The 22,257-nt window shown below is 36.9% G+C and overlaps 1 protein-coding gene across 1 annotated transcript in view; it reads left to right on the top strand.

Moving 5' to 3' along the window:
- SPAG16 (sperm associated antigen 16) overlaps positions 1 to 22,257 on the top strand; it is a 659,304-nt gene extending 637,047 nt beyond the window's left edge. The window contains exon 16 of the mRNA XM_008145284.3: positions 21,907 to 22,257. Within this exon, the coding sequence (XP_008143506.2) occupies positions 21,907 to 22,082 (176 nt within the window). The 3' untranslated portion in view covers positions 22,083 to 22,257. The remainder of the gene's footprint in view (positions 1 to 21,906) is intronic.

Below are 22,257 nucleotides of genomic sequence, written 5' to 3'. Positions count from 1 at the left end.
CATGGCCCTGTTTTATCCATTAGGACATCTGAAACAAACAGGTTCCTAATGCATGCCTGCTGAAGAAAAAGTTGGCAAAATAAAATAATTCCATGACTTTGTAATCGCTCTCTAATTGTTTTTCACTCTCTAATTTTTAACCAAAGGTAATACTATTCCAATTGCTTCTCTACTTTCTGCCAGACTCCAATATCTTTTGATGTTTTCAAAAAATCAAATACATCCTTAGAAACCAACAATTTACTATCACTTAGAAAATGCAAAAGCACATACTATCTTCCAAAGTGTGGTTGTGATACTGTTGTGGTTTAACCCAGTTATTAATAACTGGAAAGGAGCAAAGGGAAGCTGCAGCTTAAACACATGCCCAGTGAAGTGGATGATGTAGAAAGGGTGTTTGCCTGTCAGACCTACCTTGGGACAGGACATTGGCCAGAATAGGTGTGCAGGCATGGCCACTGCAAGCACAGGAAGATCTGATACTTAAACTCCTAAACAAAGGGAGTTCTCTCTCTTGGCTCTCTTGCTCTTGCTTGTGCTCCTGCTACTGGCGCCTAATTCCTGGCTTGCGGGGCTCTCACGCACTGCACTCGGCCACATGAGTACTCTTTTCCTTTTAATAATATATCATGGACATGGACAAGGTTTACCATGAGATCAATGAATCATGATTCCTAAGGCCTCTCACTTGTATGAGATTCTTCCAGGGCCCTTCTAGCTCTACTGAAGCCCCAGCTGCACGCTTTCCAGGACTGGGTTTAAGGAAAATGGGACTTTGCAAACCAAGGGATATAACTCTTTGCAAATAAAAACCACTCATTGTTCGGTAGGAGTCTAAGAAAATTCTTTTTCTGAGGATATCATAAGAACCCCACTTCCACTAGCAATGAGAAATTCCACCCGTGCAATTCTCCGATAAGAGTTGGACCTTAATTGTTACTTCTTCCATCCATGAAAAGTCAGGTTGTTGTCGTATACTTGATATACTTGATATCTTAAAATTGCTGCAATGATCCTTGTATATATTTCTTTGTGTACTTGGCAGTTCTTTCCTGCTGGAGATTCACATTTGTGAGAATGCTAGAACAAAAAGGATGTACATAGTCCAGACCTACTGGCCTAGAAAGATGTCCAAGCTAGGGAATGCATCCAGACTTTGTGGAGCCTGCCACATAAACTGTCAGGGGCCCTCTTTAAGAAAGAAAAACAACAGAGTTATGAATTGCAAAATCGCCAGGATCCTGGAAGGATCCCATACAAGTGAGGGGCTTTAGAGGTCATGGTTCATTTATTTCATTGTAAACCTGGTCCATGTCCATGATATATTATTAAAGGGAAAAGAACCAGTTAAAGAGTATATATATGACCTTCACATTCTCCTAAAAACTTAAAGCCACCATATGTTTTGTATATATTTTTATGAGGAGATGAAAAGGATATGGTTATATAAAACACATTATTAAAATTACCCTAACCAAGGGGAAATAAAGCCAAGGGTTAAGGAAAGATGTGTGGTGTGTGTAGTGGGGGAGTTGTGATCACTTTTATTTTAGATACTTATGTTTATTTGCATTATTAAAGTGATGATGTGCAACTTTTTAATTTTAAAAACTAAAACATACTTTACAGAGTAGAGAATAAAAGCATGGGCTGCTGTACACTCTGAGGGCATTCCAAAGAGGGAATCCAGCAACTGCCTTTGGGGTAAACCTACATCCTCCTGGAGTGACTATAAGAAAGTACATATACTGGTTTTATTTATTTGTTTTTATTGAGGTATTATATGTGTACATATCTTACCATTACCTCCCCCCCCCAACATATACTGGTTTTAGACAGTCTGTTGTATTTGTTACAAAATTAGCCACATTCTTGTATGAGAACCTCCCTTACATGAGTAGTCTGCTCCCTCCCCAGGCCTCCCATGAAAACATGCCACAGAAGAATCAGATAGGAAGAGAGAACACAAAAGCTCAGCGACCTACAAACGGGGTGCCAGGAAAACCATCTTTAGTAAATAAAAGACTTTCCAGTATACCCACATGAAATCACTTAAACCACTCACCGTCTGAAACCAAGAGGACCATCCCTCCTTAGAGAAGGCAAACTTAAGGTGAATGCAGACGCATATAAAACCCACACAAATAGATGATCATCAATGTAAGGCAAGCCAAAAACATTGATGTTCACTTCTTTGCAGGTTCCATTTGATTGTGGTAGAGGAACATCCAGTACAGACTTCAAAACAACTTATCATAAAAAGAAATTAAAGGAGGTTCACACCAGAAAAGAAATGTTTTTCAAAATAGTTCCACCAACCTATGTGCAATCTAACTTGCATGATACACTTATGCCAGCAGCATCTCCCAGCTGATGATTCTATGGTCACCAAAGGCTGAATCGCAGAGCAGTGTAAGGCTCGTGATCACAGTGTGTGTGTGGTGGTCGCCCCAGCCTCAGCGCCAAGCACAAAAGCAGGTGCCTTTCTCTTAGGTGTTTGACAGGCTGATATTAAAGAGCAGCACATGTCGGAAGAGGGGGGAAATCACCTGGCCTCCCTGACAGGTTCTACAGTGGAATGTTTGTCCTGTCAGAGCTGTGGGTATGACAAACCCGAGAGATGACAGTAACAGGAGTGTTTAGGTAAAAGAACAAGCTTAACAGAGATGCCACCGTTGACAAGAACATGCTTCTGTTAAGAGAAGAATCCTTGCTTTCATTTACTACTAGAAATTCCAAAGCTCCCTTTTTTCATCTTTTTTTTTTTCTTCTAAATCTTACAAAACTACCTTTTAGTTCTTTGCACAGGCAGGAGACTAAACTGCCAGTCATATTTTCTCATCTGTTTTTCAAGATACCTCAGACCATCACATTGACATTTTTCAGTCAGGGCATTAGTCGGGACTGAAGCAGAACTTATGCAGAATATTGAAGTGACGGTGAAATGACTGCCTATTTTTCTGGAGTGCACTTCAAATTAACCTTGGGGCCTACGCTCAGGAATGGTTATTACCCAGCATTCGTGTTGAGGTCCAACACTGCGCAGGATACCTTGCAATCATTCTAAATCAACTATCTCATTATTCTGTACCACAAATAAAATGTATGAGACAATATAATCTTCCTCTCCGCGAACCCATATACAGTTTGTATTTCTTACATTTCTACGGATATTCAAGTAATTATAGTGTCTATTTCACACCTCCAGCAATAACCTACTTCCAAGTTATGTGAACTCCTCCAGAAATATTTTACTCTAACTCTGCAAGAATGCTAAGTGATAGAGTATTTGGGGGAATGAACTGCTAGTTGTGAATTGATGCTAAATGAATGGGTGTGCTTTAAAAAAGGAGTCCTTTTCGCTTTGGGGCTTTAACACTCATCTAATTATAATGATTTCAAATTCTCTCCAGGCTAAAATTAAACTCAGCTTCCTGGATAGCCAAACAACTGACTATTCTTCTACACGACCCTGCTCCCATTTTATCGCAGGCTCGCTTTGAGTATAAATTGATTAAAAACAGTCGTATTCTGAATGCTGAATTAGATATCACTAAAAATATTTAATTGAAGGGGAAGTTAAAAGCCAACACCACCCAGCTAGAGAGCATTGTCATTCCCTCTGGATGAAATGGGAGAGGCAGGTGACAGTCGGGGAACACAACCTTGGTCCTAGAGGAGAGCATTGGTCACGGTGCTGATGTCACACTAGGTGGAATGTGTGGAGCCAAGGGGAATGCTACCAGAAGCACTGTTCCCGTGAGAGACAGTCAGACTCCAAACAAGGATCCAAAATTGAGCTGCCAAAAAAGACAGCCCACATATGAAACTACTTGGCAGAGACAAGGACTGCTCCATGAGAACGGAGGCATGAAGCAAGTGAAGAGCAACGCCCAGAGATATTCCTGAGGTAGTGATCAGTCAGCTGCGGAAGGTACTTGATTAGATATCTGGGCTTTAGACACGGTCACTCTTGGAAGTTCTTAAGATCTATATAAGACACTATCATCACATTAAAGATGACAAAACCATGACCTAAGCTTAAACAGGAGGTAAGCATATGATTAAGAGCAGAGATTTCAGACCAAAATAATTTTGTATTGATTTTTAGAGAGAAAAGAAGACAGGAGAGAGAGAGAAATATCAATGTGAGATATTTCACATCAATCTGCTGCCTCCTTCACGCCCCACACCAAGGATCTAACAAGTAACCCAGGCATGTGCCCTGACCCAGCATCAAACCAACAACTGTGCTGTACACAGGACGAAGCCCAACCAACTGAACCACACTGGCCAGGACCAAGTAATTTTTTTCTGACCAAGGAATTTCTATTTTATTTATTAAATTAAATTTTATTTTCCCCCAGTTTTTAATTGACATGTAACATTGTATTAGTTTAAACTATAGAACATGATTTGATATATGTATATATTGCTAAATGATTAGCACAAAATTTTAGTAAACATTTATCACCTCAGATAGTTACAAATTTTTAGTGTGTGATGAGAAATTTTAAGATTTACTCTCGCCCTGACCAGTGTGGCTCAGTTGGTTAGAGCATCATCCCATATACCAAAAGGTGGTGGGTTTGATTCCTGGTTTGATTCCAGGGCACATACCTGGGCTGTGGGTTTGATCCTTGGTTGGGGAGCGTATCGGAAGCACCCAATTACTGTCTCTCTCTCTCTCTCTCTCTCTCTCTCTCTCTCTGTCTCTGTCTCTCTCTCTCTCTCCTCATCTCTCAATCAAAAGCATATCCTCAGGTGAGGATTAAAAAATATATGTATATTTTTCCCTTAGCAAATTTCCAATATTCAGTGGCACATAGTATTATTCAAATAGAGGCAAGTATCAAAAAAAAAAAAAGCAACTAAAGGTTAGGTGTGTCTGGGAATGGGCCTTTGTAGTATGAGATGATTTAAGGCAGAAAAGTGCTATTTTTCATTATACACTTATAGAACTTGTTGATTTTTTTAACCACGTTATATATTTCCTCAATTAAAATTAATTTTAAATGCAAATATCTCACATGGCCAGAGTCTGCCAAACTCTCTTTTTAAAATTAGATTGAGGACATTTGCATGAATCTCAGATGGCTTGTACCTTGCTTATCCCTGTTTTGGTTGAATGTTATAAGTACAGTTTTCCTATGATTATGTCCTGCTCTTTGGCTGGCAGCCCCTGAAGGAAATATGCAAGATTTGGCTTCGTTTTGCCTTATCCTTTCTATTACCAGCTAGAAAAGTTTGGTTCAAGAATATCTAGAATTGAATAAAAATAAAAGTTTTTTTTCCCTTTTTACTAGTTCATAGAATAATAAAAGATAATGTATTGATTGGATTACATATGTAATAGATGAGAATTAGTATGTTTAAGTCTAGCAAAAGGGTAAAATATTTTTATGAATATTTTTGCCCAAATTACAGAACAGTTACCCAGTAAAATAAGTTGGCATTCATATTATAGGGTCATTTTTGTCCAAATGTTCATGTGTTTTCTGTGCAAGATTAAACAAGACCTTATATATGTTCAGAGACATATTAGCACTTAATTGAAACTAAGAATATTTTAGCTTCCTCGTGTCTTACAAAATTTATAATGTGAAGCTAAGAAAAATAAAGAATAAGAAAATGTTCTACATGAGAAATATTGAAGATATTGATGAATTCCCAGAAAAAAAAGAAACATATCTAATGTTTAGACTTGCTCAAAAAAAAATGTTTTAAAAGGCTAATAGTGTGCTATTTCAAAGACACTTCTAATTTAGAAAGACCAAATTATGTTTAATTTTTATAATGGAATCTCTCTCTAGTCAGAGGAAGTGTATGACCAGGGCTGTGTAATCAATGGGGAAGCAGATGGTGGAACAATTATCCGCTGTATTCGGGCACTACCATTGGCCTGTTCATAGAGTGTGGGCCAGGAAATTCACTCTGTGTTTTTAATGTTTTCTGGTTATGATTAATAACATTCTTCCAATGAAAATATTTGTATTTTTTAGCTTCTATAGTAACAAGCTGCCTATGTAGAGAGGCAATAATTTCTCCTTTCCTTTCCTTCCCTTCCCTGGCTTTTCCTTCCTTTTCTATGTCTTTCCTTTTTATAAAGTCCAGTTGGGGCTCTACAGTGATAATTCTAGGAATGTAATTTTTAGTTTGAGCCATAATTAGTTTTCAATATCAGCATGGATTATTGCTATCACTTCTGGGTAAATAGCTGCTCCCTATTCCAGTATACAAACTTTAGTATTTTATTTAACTGAGTTAAATATTTAAAAAATCATATAGTGCGGTTCACACAGAATTACTTATGAGTTAAAGACTTTAAGAAGACATTACAGTGCCTACTTTTCAGCACTTAATAACATCATTTTAAATTATATGTATTTTACTTTTTAAATTATAATTGAAAAATGTTCTATTACTCTCATCTAGGTTTCAAGTCTGTTTTTTTAACACATTGTTATATTTAGCATCTTTAGTTATCACTACTGACTCTATAGTGGCTAACATAATTACTTAGACACATTTTATATATACCTAGTTCTAGAACAATTTGTACATCTCTTTAATAATAAACATATTTTAGTTCTAAGTATAAGAAATTGCTACATATTAATGATGCTGATTTATGAATAATATTTTTAAACTTTGAATATAATTTTCCACACCTACATACCAATGGGGAAAATAGTATAACAAACACCATTTATCCATCACTCCCATTCAACAGCTATCATTATTTTGTCAATTTTGTTTCATCAATCCCCTTCTATCACATTTTCATGTGTTTTATTCTTAATCAATTTTGAAAGAATATATATATATATGTATATATGTATATATGTATATATTTATATATATATATATGTATATATCTTACTTAATAATAGACAAACATGTAAATTGACCGTACCTCCGCTACACCACCAGCCAATCAGGAGTGATATGCAAATTAACCCAACAAAGATGGTGGTTAATTTGCATACACAGACGCTGAGTGACGGGGGTGGCAATGACGCAGGCATTCTGCCCCACCCCCAGTCTCTCAGGGCCTCTGGGCAGTGTGGGAAGGTAGGGCCAGAGCGGAAAGAGGCAGCTCCTGGAACGGAAAGAGGTGGCTCCGGGGCCTGAGCGGAAAGGGGTTGGGCCGGAGTGGAAAGGCGGTGTCGGCAGCCAGGGAAAGGAAAGCCCATTCTAGCACGAATCTTCATGCATCGAGCTTCTAGTATATATATATATATATATTATATATACACACATATATATATATATATATATATATATATTTAAGTTTAAACGTTGACTACAGCAAAAATGGTATAATATTTTTAAAGATAATGATTTCATAAAATAACCTTTATCTATTTGGTTGCATATGTTTTTGTATCTTATTTCTGAAAATGATCTCTATTTTATAAATAACTGCAATATTTGTTTTAGTATGCAGAACCACATCTAGGTCTTTTTAACATCTGAAAGATTGTCACTGAAACTTAAAATATATCAACCTGATAGAAGAGCCCTTAAAAGACAGTTTTCTTATGGTAATTTTTTCCTGAAAATACTGAGATTATTAAAAAGCCTTATAGAAACAGTTATTTATGATTTTAGAGATTTAACAATTTTATTCTCTAACAAAGGAAAGTCAATATAACTAGTGGAATGGTGTTTCTTTTTGGGGCATTTATGAATTCTATTCAGATATTAATAATCATAGTATCTAGTTAATTTATGAATACTTTTCATTTCCTAACACAGGAAGATTGCTTGTCACACAGACATTTGGTGCTTTCCTTTCCTTTGCAACTGTAATTCTCACTTTATCCCCACCTTCCCTGAAATTTTACTTGGAATTTATCTGCATTTTTTACTCTCACTATAAATCAAAAGACCCCAAACACTGGCTTTTGTTTACTAAGAAACCAGCATGATTATTTTGTTAAAGGCAAATGAAGTTTATTTATATAAACGTCTTTTAGGAGGCAAGAGTATGGAATGAGTGAATTGCCAAATGGAAAAAAAAACAAACAACAACAAAGGAAAGTGAAACAGTTTTAGTGGTCTAGAATGTGGCTTATTTTTTTTTCCCTAATGCAAACATTGGCTCTAGTTTTGCATACCAGGATGACTGTCTGAAGTAGGGTTTGTTTGTTTGTTTGTTTTCATGCAACGTGTCCATTCCTCTTTGATAACAGTATCGCATTTTTTAAATTTTTTTTTTTTTATTTCAGAGAGGAAGGGAGGTGAGAGAGAGAGAGAAACATCAATGATGAGAGAAAATCATTGATTGGCTGCCTCTTGCATGCCCCACATTGGGAATTGAACCCGCAACCTGGGCATGTGCCCTGAGTGGGAATTGAACTGTGACCTCCTGGTTCATAGGTTGATGCTCAACCACTGAGCCACACCAGTTGGGCTATAATAGTATCTTGATCTCCCTTTGGGTCTCTGTATACTCTCAGTTGTTGTAGTGGGCACTCAGTCCTAGCTTGTTCCATCACACCCTCCCACATGCCAACCATAGTAATTGATTAAGGGATAACCCATGATCCAAGCTAGCCAATGAGGGACAATTTCTACCCAATATAAAACTGCTGGGCAATAGAGGTCTTCTCTCCAGATGCTGAATTTGGGAGGCTATGCACCTGACCCTGCTATGACCTCTCAAGCAGAGGTGAGGGACAGAGAGATGGTGCTCTTATAACATCATTCCAACTTGTTGGTCGAATTAATTCTGATTTCAGTCTATGTGTATTTCTGGGTTATAAATATACTAGAGGTCCGGTGCATGAATTTGTGCACCAGTGGGGTCCCTCAGCCTAGCCTGCGGGATCGGGCCAAAATTGGCTCTCCGACATCCCCCAAGGGGTCCCAGATTATGAAAGGGTGCAGGCCAGGCTGAGGAACCCCACCGATGCACGATCAGGGCTGGGGAGGGACGCCAGAGGTTGGCCAGCCAGGGAGGGACCGCAGGAGGGCTCCTGGGCATGTCCAGCCCGACTCGCTCAGTCCTGATCGGCCAGACCCCAGCAGCAAGCTAACCTACCAATCAGAGCATCTACCCCCTCATGGTCAGTGCACATCATTGCGAGTGGTTGAGTGGCCTTAGCATATCATTAGCATATTACACACTGATTGGTGGAACGGACGACCGCATAACCAGACACTTAGCATATTAGGCTTTTATTATATAGAATATTCTTAAACTATATTTTCCTTTGCCACTTTGAGTTGATTTTCTTTCTCTGGCAACTGAAAAATGTCAGAATATTCCATCTAATACTCAGATAAATTAAAACTGTTTTTTTTAATTAATTGTAATGTCAACTTTGCCATTTTTGTCTCATGTACATCTCTAAATAATTTGTGTCTCATTTTTACCCCAAGCAGTCATCAATGCTCTTAATCTCAAATTACTTCCTAGCTTTTAGCAAATGCCCATCTGATACAAATGGATTGTCAGGTTAAGAGGGTAAGAGCAAGATAGTGTGATGGGGGGAGACTGAGTAAAGAACAAACTAATTACATTTTGCTTTAAAATTTCTGAGGTACAAAGCCAGGTCATTAGAATACAATATACTGGAATATTACCTTAGATTTCCATAAAGATACCTTCACAGAATTATGATTTAATCTAAATGTATTTAATATAGCAGACATATTAGCTTAGCTTTCTGGTGTAAGTACTTTCCTCTCTCCCCAGACTATAGCATAGAAAGGGTTTAGAAATAATCTTGGGTTGGCATTTAGGCTCTTACTAGATCTGTTATCTTGAAAAAGTTCCATAACTTCTCTGTTTCAATATCTCATCTATAAAATGAAAATAATATTTTCTTCACATGTGATTGAAAGTATTATATAATACAAAACATTCAGGAAAAAGTAGATACTCAATAAATGGAAACTAATGGTTTTATCTTTTATCAACCACTTGAAATCATTTTGAAGGTAAAATATCAATTAAGTGTTAGGCCTTTGTATTTCCTCAGGTAATGAATTACTAAAGATGTGACATTTAAGCTAATATCTCTATAATTTCAGAGAATTTGATGATTTTCGAAGCATCAGCAGATAATACTATTTGAACTAATTTATCTAGCTCCTACAAACTCATACAAGACTCGCACTATTTGATGGCTCCGGCCATTCTTTTCCTCTTCAGTTGGGTGGTCGATATCATCTGGGCTCTAATTCTTTTCTCACATATTTACATCTTTTTTACTATAACTATTAATGGTTTAGTGGTGCTGATTTATTATTTACCCAACTTTATCCATGGGCTATGTTGTCCTGGAGTGAGAAAGAATGAAGTTCTAAAAATAAGAGATCAACTGAAGGACTTGTATGCATGCATGTAAACTTAACCAATGGATGCAAGGCACTGGGGGGCAGGGGGGTGAGGGCATGTGCCGTAGGGGAGGTCAATGGGGGGAAAAGGAGATGTATGTACTACTATTTGTAATACTTTAAACAATAAAATAAAAAATAAAAAAATAAGGATATGATTATAATAATTCACCCCCTCACCAATAACTAACAAAAGCTGACACGATTTTCTTCCCCACTGACAAAACGGCACATCCAGGAAGGGAGATTCCTCTGTAATGAAGTTAGTGTTGACAGGACTGTTCATGAAGAGAAAAACTTCTAAAATATTAGAATTCTACATCCTTGAGTCTTAAAATGTAGTAAATGTTATGGTTTAAATAGTGAAAAATGAAAAATGCTACAGGTGGTTTTATTACTTTATAATAAGATTAAAAAACTAAAGTTTTCATTGAACTTGTGGTATAAAATATAAGCCTTCAGGGCTTTCTCTAGTCATGAATAATGGGGAAGAAGCTATCACAGAATATGAAGCGCACTTTACCATAACTCAACTGATCCCCAGAACTGAACTGAAAATGGGTTTTCTGCTGACATCAGCCAAAGCTTTTCTGAAATTTTTGCATAGCTGCAGGTGCATGGGGTCCCTGAATAAATATTATTTCAACACTGTTCCACTGCAGAGATGAGGACCAAGTTAGGAAACATGTCTACCAGGATTTCTTAATGAAAGCAGGTGGTTTTTTATATTCTAAATAAATTCAACAGTTAGAACATTTTTAGGACTTTAGGTGCATTTCACAAAGGATTTCTGTAATATTCAGAAGATAGCTCACATAGGGAAGCATCTGCTCAAGAAAACATCCATTCGTGCTCTCCTAATAAGAGGAATGTATTTTAAAGACTACATATGATAAGATCAAAAGTTTTATTCCTAGCAAGGAAAGACACTTTTCGGATTTATTAACCTGCTAAAGTTTAGGAATTTCTGCACTATCAAAGAGCTGCCTTCCTAAAGGAGAGTGGATTTTACATGAAAGACAAAAAATAATTACTGTATTTGTTTAAAACTGTTTCTTGGCAAACATATAAAACATACCCTGTGGGTAACTCAATAAGTAACATTCATAGTTTAAGTAATGGTAGGTTTTTATCTTCAACCTCTGTTTATTGTATCCGTTGAACATATTACCTAATTTCTATATGCTTGACTCCTCAATCAAGATATTGAAGCACTCTCCAGTCATGTTTAAGACATGAGTTTCTACCCAGAGATATTTGAAATACATTTTTATCTATATTTATACATTGACATCAGTTAATCTTTGTTCAAGCAGTACTACCTACAATAGACTAAAGTTAAGACCCTTTAGTGTGTACATAGTAAAAATACTGAAAAAGTTTTCAAATTGTTGTAGCACTTAAGCACTCAAGCAAGTTAAATTTCCAAGTAATGTATTTCTTTTTCTGAAATGTATTGATCAAGCGATGGGATGCAAAATAAACTAAATCAAATTTCACATCTCTTTCAATGGTGTTTTTGAAATTCTGAGTAATGACTCAGGTTGAGCCATTAATGCAAATCCTCAAAACTTAAATAGTTTCATTTTGGGGCATCTTTTAAAGAAACAACAGATGCCTCTTCACATGCATTCTAAAAATCAATAGAATTAATCAATAATGCTCTCCACAGGTAATAAATGCTGAGGAGCATTTCTGCCCATCTATATTGATCAAGAGAATTGCTTCAAATTGCTTCTGATGTGTATAAAAATCATTTCCTTATTGATCAAAGACTCTCTTTCCTCTTTGATATGTAATTTCATATATGGCACACAATTGTTCTAGACTTCATTCTTGTGTATTTGTGATAAAAAAGTTCCTATGATCTGTCCTATGAGACTAAATTGAATGAAACATAAAATGGGTGTTTTTGTTTTCTTGGGGGAATGCATTGCTTAATATTTAATCAAAGAATTCATAATCAAAAGAAATTACTGAAATTATTTTAATGAGAAATATAAGATTTATTTCACTCAGATTTTATTGTTTAGAATAAGCTTAAAGTTTTGAGTCTGCTTCTATTTCTTATAACAATTCCATTTAATTCACAATGATGCTATTCCTGATGGTATAAGTAGTAGAAAACAGCATAGTTTTAGCCAAGTGTTGATTCATAATATTGCTGGAAAATTATATTTTTGTAACAAGAGCTAACATGTAAGTGAATTTTGTGACCTTTTTGTTAATATATATGTTAAGTGTATAGAGATAAAGTAATAAGAAAAGTATGTTTCTAAATTAGTTTTCTAAACAATTTCATTAGACCCAGCCTTTACTGAGTCTGATTAAATAGGACTCTGTTCATCGTTGGCACAAACAATATATGTATCCACAGTTGCCTTGGTTAGCAGTGATGGCAACTGATGGCTCATTGAGCAAGTGCTATTAGACAAATTAAGAAGTTTTCCAAAAAAGCTCAACTTCTAACTCTTGATACATTATCTAGCATTCTGAATTACTCCTCCAATAACAAAAAAAATACTCAAAAATTTCTATCAACATGAGTTAGCAAATTTCATAACCTACACTCCCAATTTTCCTTCTCTAGAGGTTCCATTACAAAATGACATTATTTTGTCCAATGAATACACCACCATGGAATGTGTTACTGAACTAGTATCTTCTTAAAACTTGACCAAAAGTTTTCATTCATCTCATAATTTTTATTTTGAATATCAGGGAATATGAATTGTCATATTGACAACTGAGGTTCCAATATCTCTATCTTAAATCATTAATTTTACTTTAACAATTTAATTTTGTCCTTTTTTATTCTGAAGGAATCTTTAACGTAAAATGAATTAAGTTGAACTCTTTTTTAAATATATTTTTTATTGATTTCAGAGAGGGAGAGAGAGATAGAAACATCAATGATGAGAGAGAATCATTGATCTGCTGCCTCCTGTATGCCCCACACTGGGGATCAAGCCCGCAACTCGGGCATATGCCCTGACCGGGAATCAAACTATGACCTCCTGGTTCATAGGTCAGCCCTCAACCTTTGAGCCACGCTGGCCAGCTGGGCAAGTTGAAATATTTTAACCAAACAAAACTGTTTCTTTTTTCATGAACAATTTGTGTATTCCCAGAAAGCTAATTGCACAGTAAGACTCTCAGAGTCAGTAAGTGCTGTTAGGGTAACAATAGAAGTTAAATTTTTAAAATATTTCTTGTACTTAGGTAGAAATTAATTTTAAAGTATCTCTAGGAGCAGGCAGAGATTCAGCTGGGAACTACAACTGCATACCCAAGAGATGTTTACTCTGACTCATGCTATATTTTAGTGAGAGCAGCTTAATCACAGTGGGAGAAACGACATTGAGCCAATCAATAACAATTCATCCGGAGGTATTAAGGTATGACGCAGAGGATAAGAGCATGACTTTTTGGAGTCAGACCAGCCTCAAATCCAGACTCCCCTACTTATAATCTGTGTGGCTCTGGAGAAGTTGCTTTTATCTCTCTAAGCCTCATGTTCCTCCTCTGTGAAGCAGGGTATGTGTTAGCCCTGCCCAATTGAAATATAATGTGAACTGCATATATAATCTTACATTTTTACTAGCTATGTTTTCAAAAAGCAGGGAAATTATAAAATGTATATTATTAAATGCAATATATCCAAAATAATATCACATATGTAATCAATATAAAAGTTATTAATGCATTTTTTCATATCAATTCTTCAAAATCTGGTGGGCATTTTACAATTATAGCTCATTTCAGTTTGCACTAGTTGCATTTTAAGTTCCCAATAGCCCCATGTGAGTCATAGCTGCTATAATGGATAGCACAGGTATACAACTACCCCATAAGGATATTGTAAGGATAAAATGAGACAATGTGTATAAAGGACTTGGGATAGTAGTTGGCAAATAATAAGCACTAAAAAAGAGAGTAGTGAAAACTGTTACTATTTCTTTTGAGTATTGACTACAACGGCCAGTGTGATAAGCTTGGGGGAGGGCAAAACATGGCATAGCTCCTGGGCTGAGTAATTACAAATTTAAGAAGGTAGGACAAATACATAGTTAACTATTATTTCTGTCATCTTATTAGCACATGGATGGTATGAATAAAATGCAAAAAATATGTTCAAAAGAGGAAGATCACTTGGGATGCCTTGTACTGACTTATTGAAGAAGGTCATTTTGAACTGGGATTTAATAAGTAAGTGGACTTTCATTAGGAAGATATAGTTAGGAACCATGGAGACAGCTAAGGAAAATATTTCAAAAGGAATAATAGGAGTAACAATCCAAAGTCGGGGAAGTGAAAAATATTTTCAACAAATAATGGCAAATTATTTGATGAACACAGGGTTCATAAATAAGAGTGTACTTGGGTGAGTAAATTCCATAAAGCACTAGGACCCTTATTCAGTGTGAGAGGGAAATGGGAAAAAAAAACAAAAAAGCAACGATTTGGGAATCAAAGATCTAATTCACCCAGGTTCTACAACTGCCATGAATACGTTTTCTTATTTGGGGCAGGTCAGTTTATCTCATCTGTTTTGTTTGGGTCTTAAACAGAGTTTATTGTTGTTGCTGCTGCTTTTGTTGTTCTATTCAAAGTTATGGTATTTCAGGATGGGATTGACATAATTGAAGTAACACCTTAGAAATTAATATAGGTAGACTTAAAAGTAAAGACATTCTAACAAAAAAAAATCATTTGGGGTATCATTTCACTCATCCTGACATCCAAAGTTAAGGATTTTAATATTGTAGACCTAACAGTTGGAAATGGGAAGGTTATAGAAAATTAGTAAAGAAGAATGGATAGAACTTGGGTTGAGGATGAAGAGGGAGAAAAGGGGATAAATGAACTAATGCCCTTTGGGATCTGGAAAAAAAGAGAATTCAGTATTTGAAATAGAAATGGAGGAACTAGGAAAATAATTTTGCTGAGATATGGGAAGGGATATGATTTTTTTTAGTTAGCAATTAGGTACAATTTTTCTAACTGACTTATTTCATTTAACATAATATCCTCTAAGTCCATTTATGTTGTTGCAAATGGTAAGATTATGTGTATTTTTATTGCTGAATAATATTCCATTATATATACCACGTCTTTATTTATTTATTCATATATTGATAGACACCTGGGTTGATTCCATATATTGGCTACTGTAAATAATGCTGTAATTAACATAGAAGTGCATATACCTTCAAATTAGTGTTTTCTTTTTTTCTCCAGATAAATACCCAGAAGTGAAATTGTTGCATTATAGAATAGTTTTATTTTTATTTTATTTTTTGAGGTGCCTCCATACACTATTTTCTATAGTGGCTGCATCAATTTACAGTCCTATCAACAGTGCATATGGGTTCCCATTCCTCTACATCCTCTCCAACACTTACCTGTTGACTTTTTTATAATAGCCATTCTAAGATGTGTAAGATGATATTTCATTGTGATTTTGATTTGATTATCTTGATGATTAGTGATGTTAAACATTTTTTCATGTGTCTAATAATGTATACATCCTTTGAAGAAATATCTATTCAGGCTCTCTGCCCATTTTTTTAAATCCCCACCTGAGGATATGTTTGGTTTTTTTAACTGATTTTGGAGAGATTGAAAAGGAGAGGGAGAGAGAGAGAGAGAGAGAGAGAGAGAGAGAGAGAGAGAGAGAAGAGAGAGAGAGAGAGAGAAAGAAATATCAATGTGATAGAGAAATATCTATAGTTTGCCTCCCCTATGCACCCTGACTGGGAATCAAACCCATAACATGGAAATGTGCCCTGACCCGGAATTGAGGAATTGAACCTGTGACCTTTCAATGTATGGGACAACTGAGCCACACAAGCCAGGACTTCTGTCCATTTTTTAATTGGATATTTTTTTGATACTGAGTTGCTTGAGTTCTTTATATACAGGGTGGGACAAACATAGGTTTACAGTTGTTCCTATGGAAAATAATACAATAATCCTAATATATAAAAACCCTGGGTCCGGCACAACAGGAGGCTCCACCAACCGGAAGTCAGTCCTGCAGTCAGTGCTGGGTTGCCATGGTGATCCAGCACTGACTGCTATGGCAGCAGGTGCGGTGACCCAGCACTAACTGCTGAGGGGGCTGTGGATCAGGCCCAGAGAAAGGACTTAAGAGAGAAGCAGGGTCTGATCCATAGCCTCTGTGGCAGCTGTTGATCAGCACTTGCCTCTCTCTTTCTCTCCAGGCCTGGCCAGCAGCTGCACCTTTATTTCTCTCCAGGCCTCCACCAGGGCTAAGATCAGCCCCACCTTTCTGATCAGGCCCTGTTGATAGGCCCAGAGACGCTGACTGGCACAGAAACCAACCAATCAGAATCAAATAGGCCGGCAGGGGAGGGCAGTTGGCGGCAACCAGGCCAGCAGGGGAGGGCAGTTGCAGGGGACCAGGCCTGCAGGGGAGGGCAGTTGGGGGTGACCAGGCCGGCAGGGGAGCAGGTAGGGGGTGATCAGGCTGGCAGACAGAAGTGGTTAGGGGAAATCAGGCAGGCAGGCAGGTGTGCAGTTAGGAGCCAGCAGTCCCGGATTGTGAGAGGGATGTCTGAATGCTGGTTTAGGCCTGATCCCTCCTCTAGTCCTATATAATAAAAGCGTAGTATGCAAATTGTCCCCTTGACCAGGAGTTGTCTGCGAGTTCAACCAGGGAGTGGGGCTGGCCAGGGGAAGGGAGGGAGGCCCTGGCTGGCAGCTGCTAGGAACCCTACCAGTGCACGAATTTCATGCACTGGGCCTCTAGTTAATTGTCAGGGTCCAGCCTGACAGTTGAACTGGGCTGAGGTAGGGAGGTGGGAATTGAGAAAAGAAAGAAAGACAGGACAGCGGGGTCAGGAGGAGTCTGCAAGTGGTCGACTGACTGCAGCTAGTTTTATTGACTGTGCAATGCCTTTTATACACAAATACTGAATAGGAGGTCAACAAAGAGGAATGTACTCTCTGTTCTTCTTAATCTCTAAGATAAAGCAGGAGGCCAAATTCTCGGTAAATATTTACAGACTTTTGATGAGCTATGAAAGGTCTCTCTTATTCTGCTCACCTGCTGACAATAGGAATGTGCCATCAAAACAAGTTAGATCAAAACAAGTCAGGGAACACTGCGTGGGAAGGGACTAATTCTTGTCGGTCCCTTCGGGTGCAAGGACTCTGTCAGCTTACACCTGGTCTCCAACAGTTAATAAATAACAACAAAAGAATAAGTGCTGTGTTTCACGTATTCACAACTGTAAACCTATTTTGCCCCCACCTTGAATTTGGGGTATTAATTCCTTATTAGATAGGCCATTTGCAAATATATTCTTTCCATCAGTAGGTTGTCTTTTTATTTTGTTGATTAGAGGCCTGGTAGGGTCCCTAGGCCTGGCTGGCAATCAGGGCCAATTGGGGCCTTCCAGCTGCTGGCCAGGGCCTCCCTTCCCTGGCTGCCAGCTGCCAGCTGCCGGCTGGGGCCTCCCTTCATTCCACACTGCCCTCTGGTGGTCAGCACACATCATAGTGAGTGATCAAACTTCCCATCTCCCAGTTGAGCTCCTGAGGGGACACTTTGCATATTAGCCTTTTATATATATAGATAGGTGGTTTCCTTTACTACACAAAAGCTTTTTAGTTTCATGCAGTCCATTTGTTTATTTTTGCTTTGGTTGCTCATGCACAAGGAGACATATTAAAAAAAAATAGTGCTGTGCCCGGCTGGTGTTGCTCAGTGGTTGAGCATCAACCTATGAACCAGGAGGTCATGGTTCAATTCCCAGAAGTGTCCATGCCCAGGTTGCAGGCTCAATTCCCAGTGTGGGGCATGCAGAAGGCAACCAATCAATTATTCTTTCTCATCATTGATGTTTCTATCTCTCTCTCTCCCTCTCCATTCCTCTCTGAAATCAAATAAAATGTTTTAAAAAATAAATAATGTTGATATCCATATCAGAGTTTACTGCCTAGGTTTTCTTCTAGGAAGTTCATGGTTTCAGATGTTGCATTTACTAGTAAGCCTTTAGTCCATTTTTAGTTTATTTTTGTATATGGTGTGAAAGTGGTCCAGATTTATTTTAATTTGAATGTATCTTTTCTCAATACCATTTAATAAAAACATTGTCATTTCTCTATTCTATGTTCTTACCTCTTGTCATAAATTAATTGACCTTATAAATGAGGTTTTATTTCTGGACTTCCTATTCTGTTCCATTGATCTATGTGTCTGTTTTTTGTTTGTTTGTGCTGACACCATACTATTTTAATTACTATAGCTTTGCTGCCTTCAATATTCCTTCTTTAATGTTTGTTTCTATGTATTAGATGAAACAGCTATCTCTTCCAATCTTGAAAGCATGGACTTGAATAGGAGCAACCTTTTTGTAGACTATGGATGCTGGGTGGGTTTTGTCATGCCAGTTGGAATGTAAGTGGGTGTGTGTGCCTCCTGGGGCACTCTGGTGGACCAGCTGGCTGGGGCTGCAGCAAGTGCTGGCTAAGGTGGCCAGGGCATGCTGTTGGAGGTCTTGCAGGGTGATTAGAGTGCTTGGACCAAGCTCCCGCCCACACTACCCAGAACTAAAAGATAATGATTTAATGCTAATTATTTCACTTTTCTTTATGGGCTTTGATTCTGTTTGTAAATAATGGGGCTCACAAACACCTCTGATCCAAGAGAGTTTCCACACATCCTGAAAGTCCCTGCAGTTCTCTACCTATTTGGCAGTAAATGGAATGTTTTCATGCATAGTCTAAGAGCTCTTTAATACCCTAGAACAGGTGAGTCTGTCTGCAATGCCCCTCAGGAATATTTCCCCCTACTACAAGTCACATGTGGGAGTGGGCTCCCTATGATTTTCATGTTTCCATCTCTCCTACCCTTCTCTATGTGGTTCCTCTCATTTCATGTGCAGAAGCTGTTCAATCAGCCCTTAGTTCTTCAGGAGGAATTGTTTTATATGTAGGTGTATATTTGTTATGCTCGTGGGAGGGGGTGAGTTATGGGTCTTCTTACAACCTTAAGTTCAGGGCAATCTTCACCTTAATCCATTACACTTTCAGTAAAATTAAACATGGTTGTGAATTTATACCCCTAGTTCAAGTAAACCTGAAAAACCTTACCATGAACTTGCTGACTTAAGTCTGTTCTAGCAAAGACATTTTTTTAAAACACCTGAGGCTGTGCTGCTGAATTATATAATCCTAACATTAAATTCCAATAGCATTTCCTCCATTTTATTACACAAACTTTCGGAAATCATCAAGAACCTTTATAATTATTTCTAATTATAATTTTTACATATTTGAATTGAACAAAAGATATTGATTTAATGTTAACTCTTTCACTTTTCTTTATATGGGCTTTGATTCTATTTGGTTTCAAAAATAGTAAATAATATTTATCCCCTTCCTAGCCATAATTTGAAGACTACAAAGAAAAAAAAAGTTGTTTTATTCTTAGAAAAGTCACAAGCAGCTATTGCCTGTAGAGGCAGGAAGTGAAATCCATATGCAATGCTTCTGTCAGCAAAGACTTTGTAGAAGAGAGTTTATAATAAATATTCACATCTGCTGCTTTGGACACTTTAATCCATCCTAAGGATCTTTGCTGTGTCAGGCTTTGTTCTAGATGAAGAAGCCCAGTAGTTATAAAGGTTTGCAAATAAGCTATATTTATCATGGTTAGCTTTCTTTTTATAACCTTTCTCTGTTTTAGAGATATCCATGACAATTTTTAGTATAATTTGTGAGTAAATATTTCACTGTGACTCTATGGTGTCATCATATAGAATTTTCATCATGGGATAGACAAATTCTATTTTCACAATATATCACCTACTTATAATTTGTCAAGAAGTCATCATTGATAACGATGCTACCTGGATGTGGAAAACATATCTCAAAGTGCTTGTGATTAAATGCTAGCTCCCTCCATAGACAGGTTTCTTAGTTTTTCCAAACCTCTCTTTTTTCATCTATATAATAGAGTTACTATTATTTTTTATTATTAGATTATTATAGGGATTATATGAAATTATCCATGTTATGTCACTAAATCTAATATCTAGCATGTTGACTTTAATGAATTTTAAATGTTTACTAAAATGGTACTATATGCCTTTTAAGTTGTATTAGATAATCCCATGAATTGTACGAATATTATATTTGTTTAACCCATGTACTGAATTTATGTAAACATAATCTATTGCTTTTACTTACCTCCACATTTCCTGATAGTTTGCTACTGGATTTTTAAAAATAAAAGCAGTTAGAATTGAATTGCTGATATATTTTTTCCTATAACAAAATTATCCACTCAAAAAAATATGGTATGAAAATCATGAGTATACTTTGTGTTGCATTTAGTTCCCTTATGTAACAAAAATTTAACTAAATTTTGAATTTTAAATTAGAGTAATAAAAACCAAAGTTATCTTTAAAATGGAGGTATTTTCACTTCAAACCCAAAGAAATGTGTTGTGTCAGTTTTTAAAGAATGAATGTATTATTATAGTCTTAGGTAACAATTTAGTATAATTATAATAAAACAGCTTACATATAATACAAATTTTAAAATCTAAATAAATTATACACTATATATGTGTATATCTTTGCCATGGATATATTTGAAGCTTGTGTTTTTTAACAATTTTTCACAAATAATTTACTTAAAAAGGAAAGCTGTGCTGCTTAGTGCTTTCAACCTCATCTCCTCAATATTATTTATTAATCCCAAATTTAAGGAGACTAGCAAAGCATTTGATGACCTCTGCATATAAAGTCAGTAACATATTAGGTTTTACTTTCTCATTTTAAATTTTTATAATTTAATCATTCACATGTCTTAATTTTGACTGGAATTATTTTCTATACAGACAAGACTCAGTCCATATTTAATGACTGGTATCTAATACAAAATGAGTTTGTTGAATTACAATTAAAACAAAATATATATTGATCTCACTAATATGTGGAATCTAATGAACAAAATAAACTAATGAACAAAATGGAATCAGAAGCATGTATATATGGGACAGACTGGCTGGTGCCCAAGGGGAGGTAGGTGTGGGTGACTGGATAAAGAAGGTGAAAGGAGCCTGGCTGGCTTGGTTCAGTGGTTGAGCATTGACCTATGAACCAGGAGGTCATGGTTCGATTCCTGATCAGAGCACATGCCCAGGATGCAGGCTCCATCCCCAGTAGGGGGCATGCAGGAGGCAGCCAATCAATGATTCTTTCTCATCATTGATGCTTCTATCTCTCTCTCCCTTTTCCTTCCTCTCTGAAATCAATAACATATTTTTTTAAAAAAGTGAAGGGATCAGCTAAAGAACATATATGCATACCCATGGGCATGGACAATAGTTTGGTGAAGGCCAAGGGAGGTGGGGGTGGGGTGGGTGGAGGTGGGCAAAGGGGGAGTTATTGCAATTATGGCAACATTAAAATGTTTTAATGCAACACTATATATTCTATTGCTTATAAACTGTGACTGAGGAAATAAAACTTTGGTATTCCCCTCTTTCTCTCTCCTCTCTCCCTCTCTCCCTCCAGGTCGAATATTAGCTCAGGCGAGTGGCAGTGGCGTTATTCATTTGCTAGATCTTCAATCAGGGCAGATTTACAAATTGATGGGCCATGAGAATGAAGCTCACACAGTGGCGTTTTCTCATGACGGAGAGAGTCTGTTTTCCGGAGGCTGTGATGGCACTGTTCGAATATGGTCCTGATGATCAGCATATCCCACTGCAGAGGGCATTCCCTTTAAGGCTTGGAAATGCCTCATGTAGTCCCAAACCAGTAAATACCTGATTAAATATGCCAGCAGGTAACATTTAAAATTTGCTTTAAAACATACTTTGAATATATATTTTAATTCTCATACTGTTACCAACAATAAAACAA

Source organism: Eptesicus fuscus, chromosome 11 (genome assembly GCF_027574615.1).
Source record: "Eptesicus fuscus isolate TK198812 chromosome 11, DD_ASM_mEF_20220401, whole genome shotgun sequence".
Taxonomy (NCBI): domain Eukaryota; kingdom Metazoa; phylum Chordata; class Mammalia; order Chiroptera; family Vespertilionidae; genus Eptesicus; species Eptesicus fuscus.
Note: the sequence above shows the minus strand (reverse complement) of the source record. Positions and strands in the feature narration are given on the sequence as shown.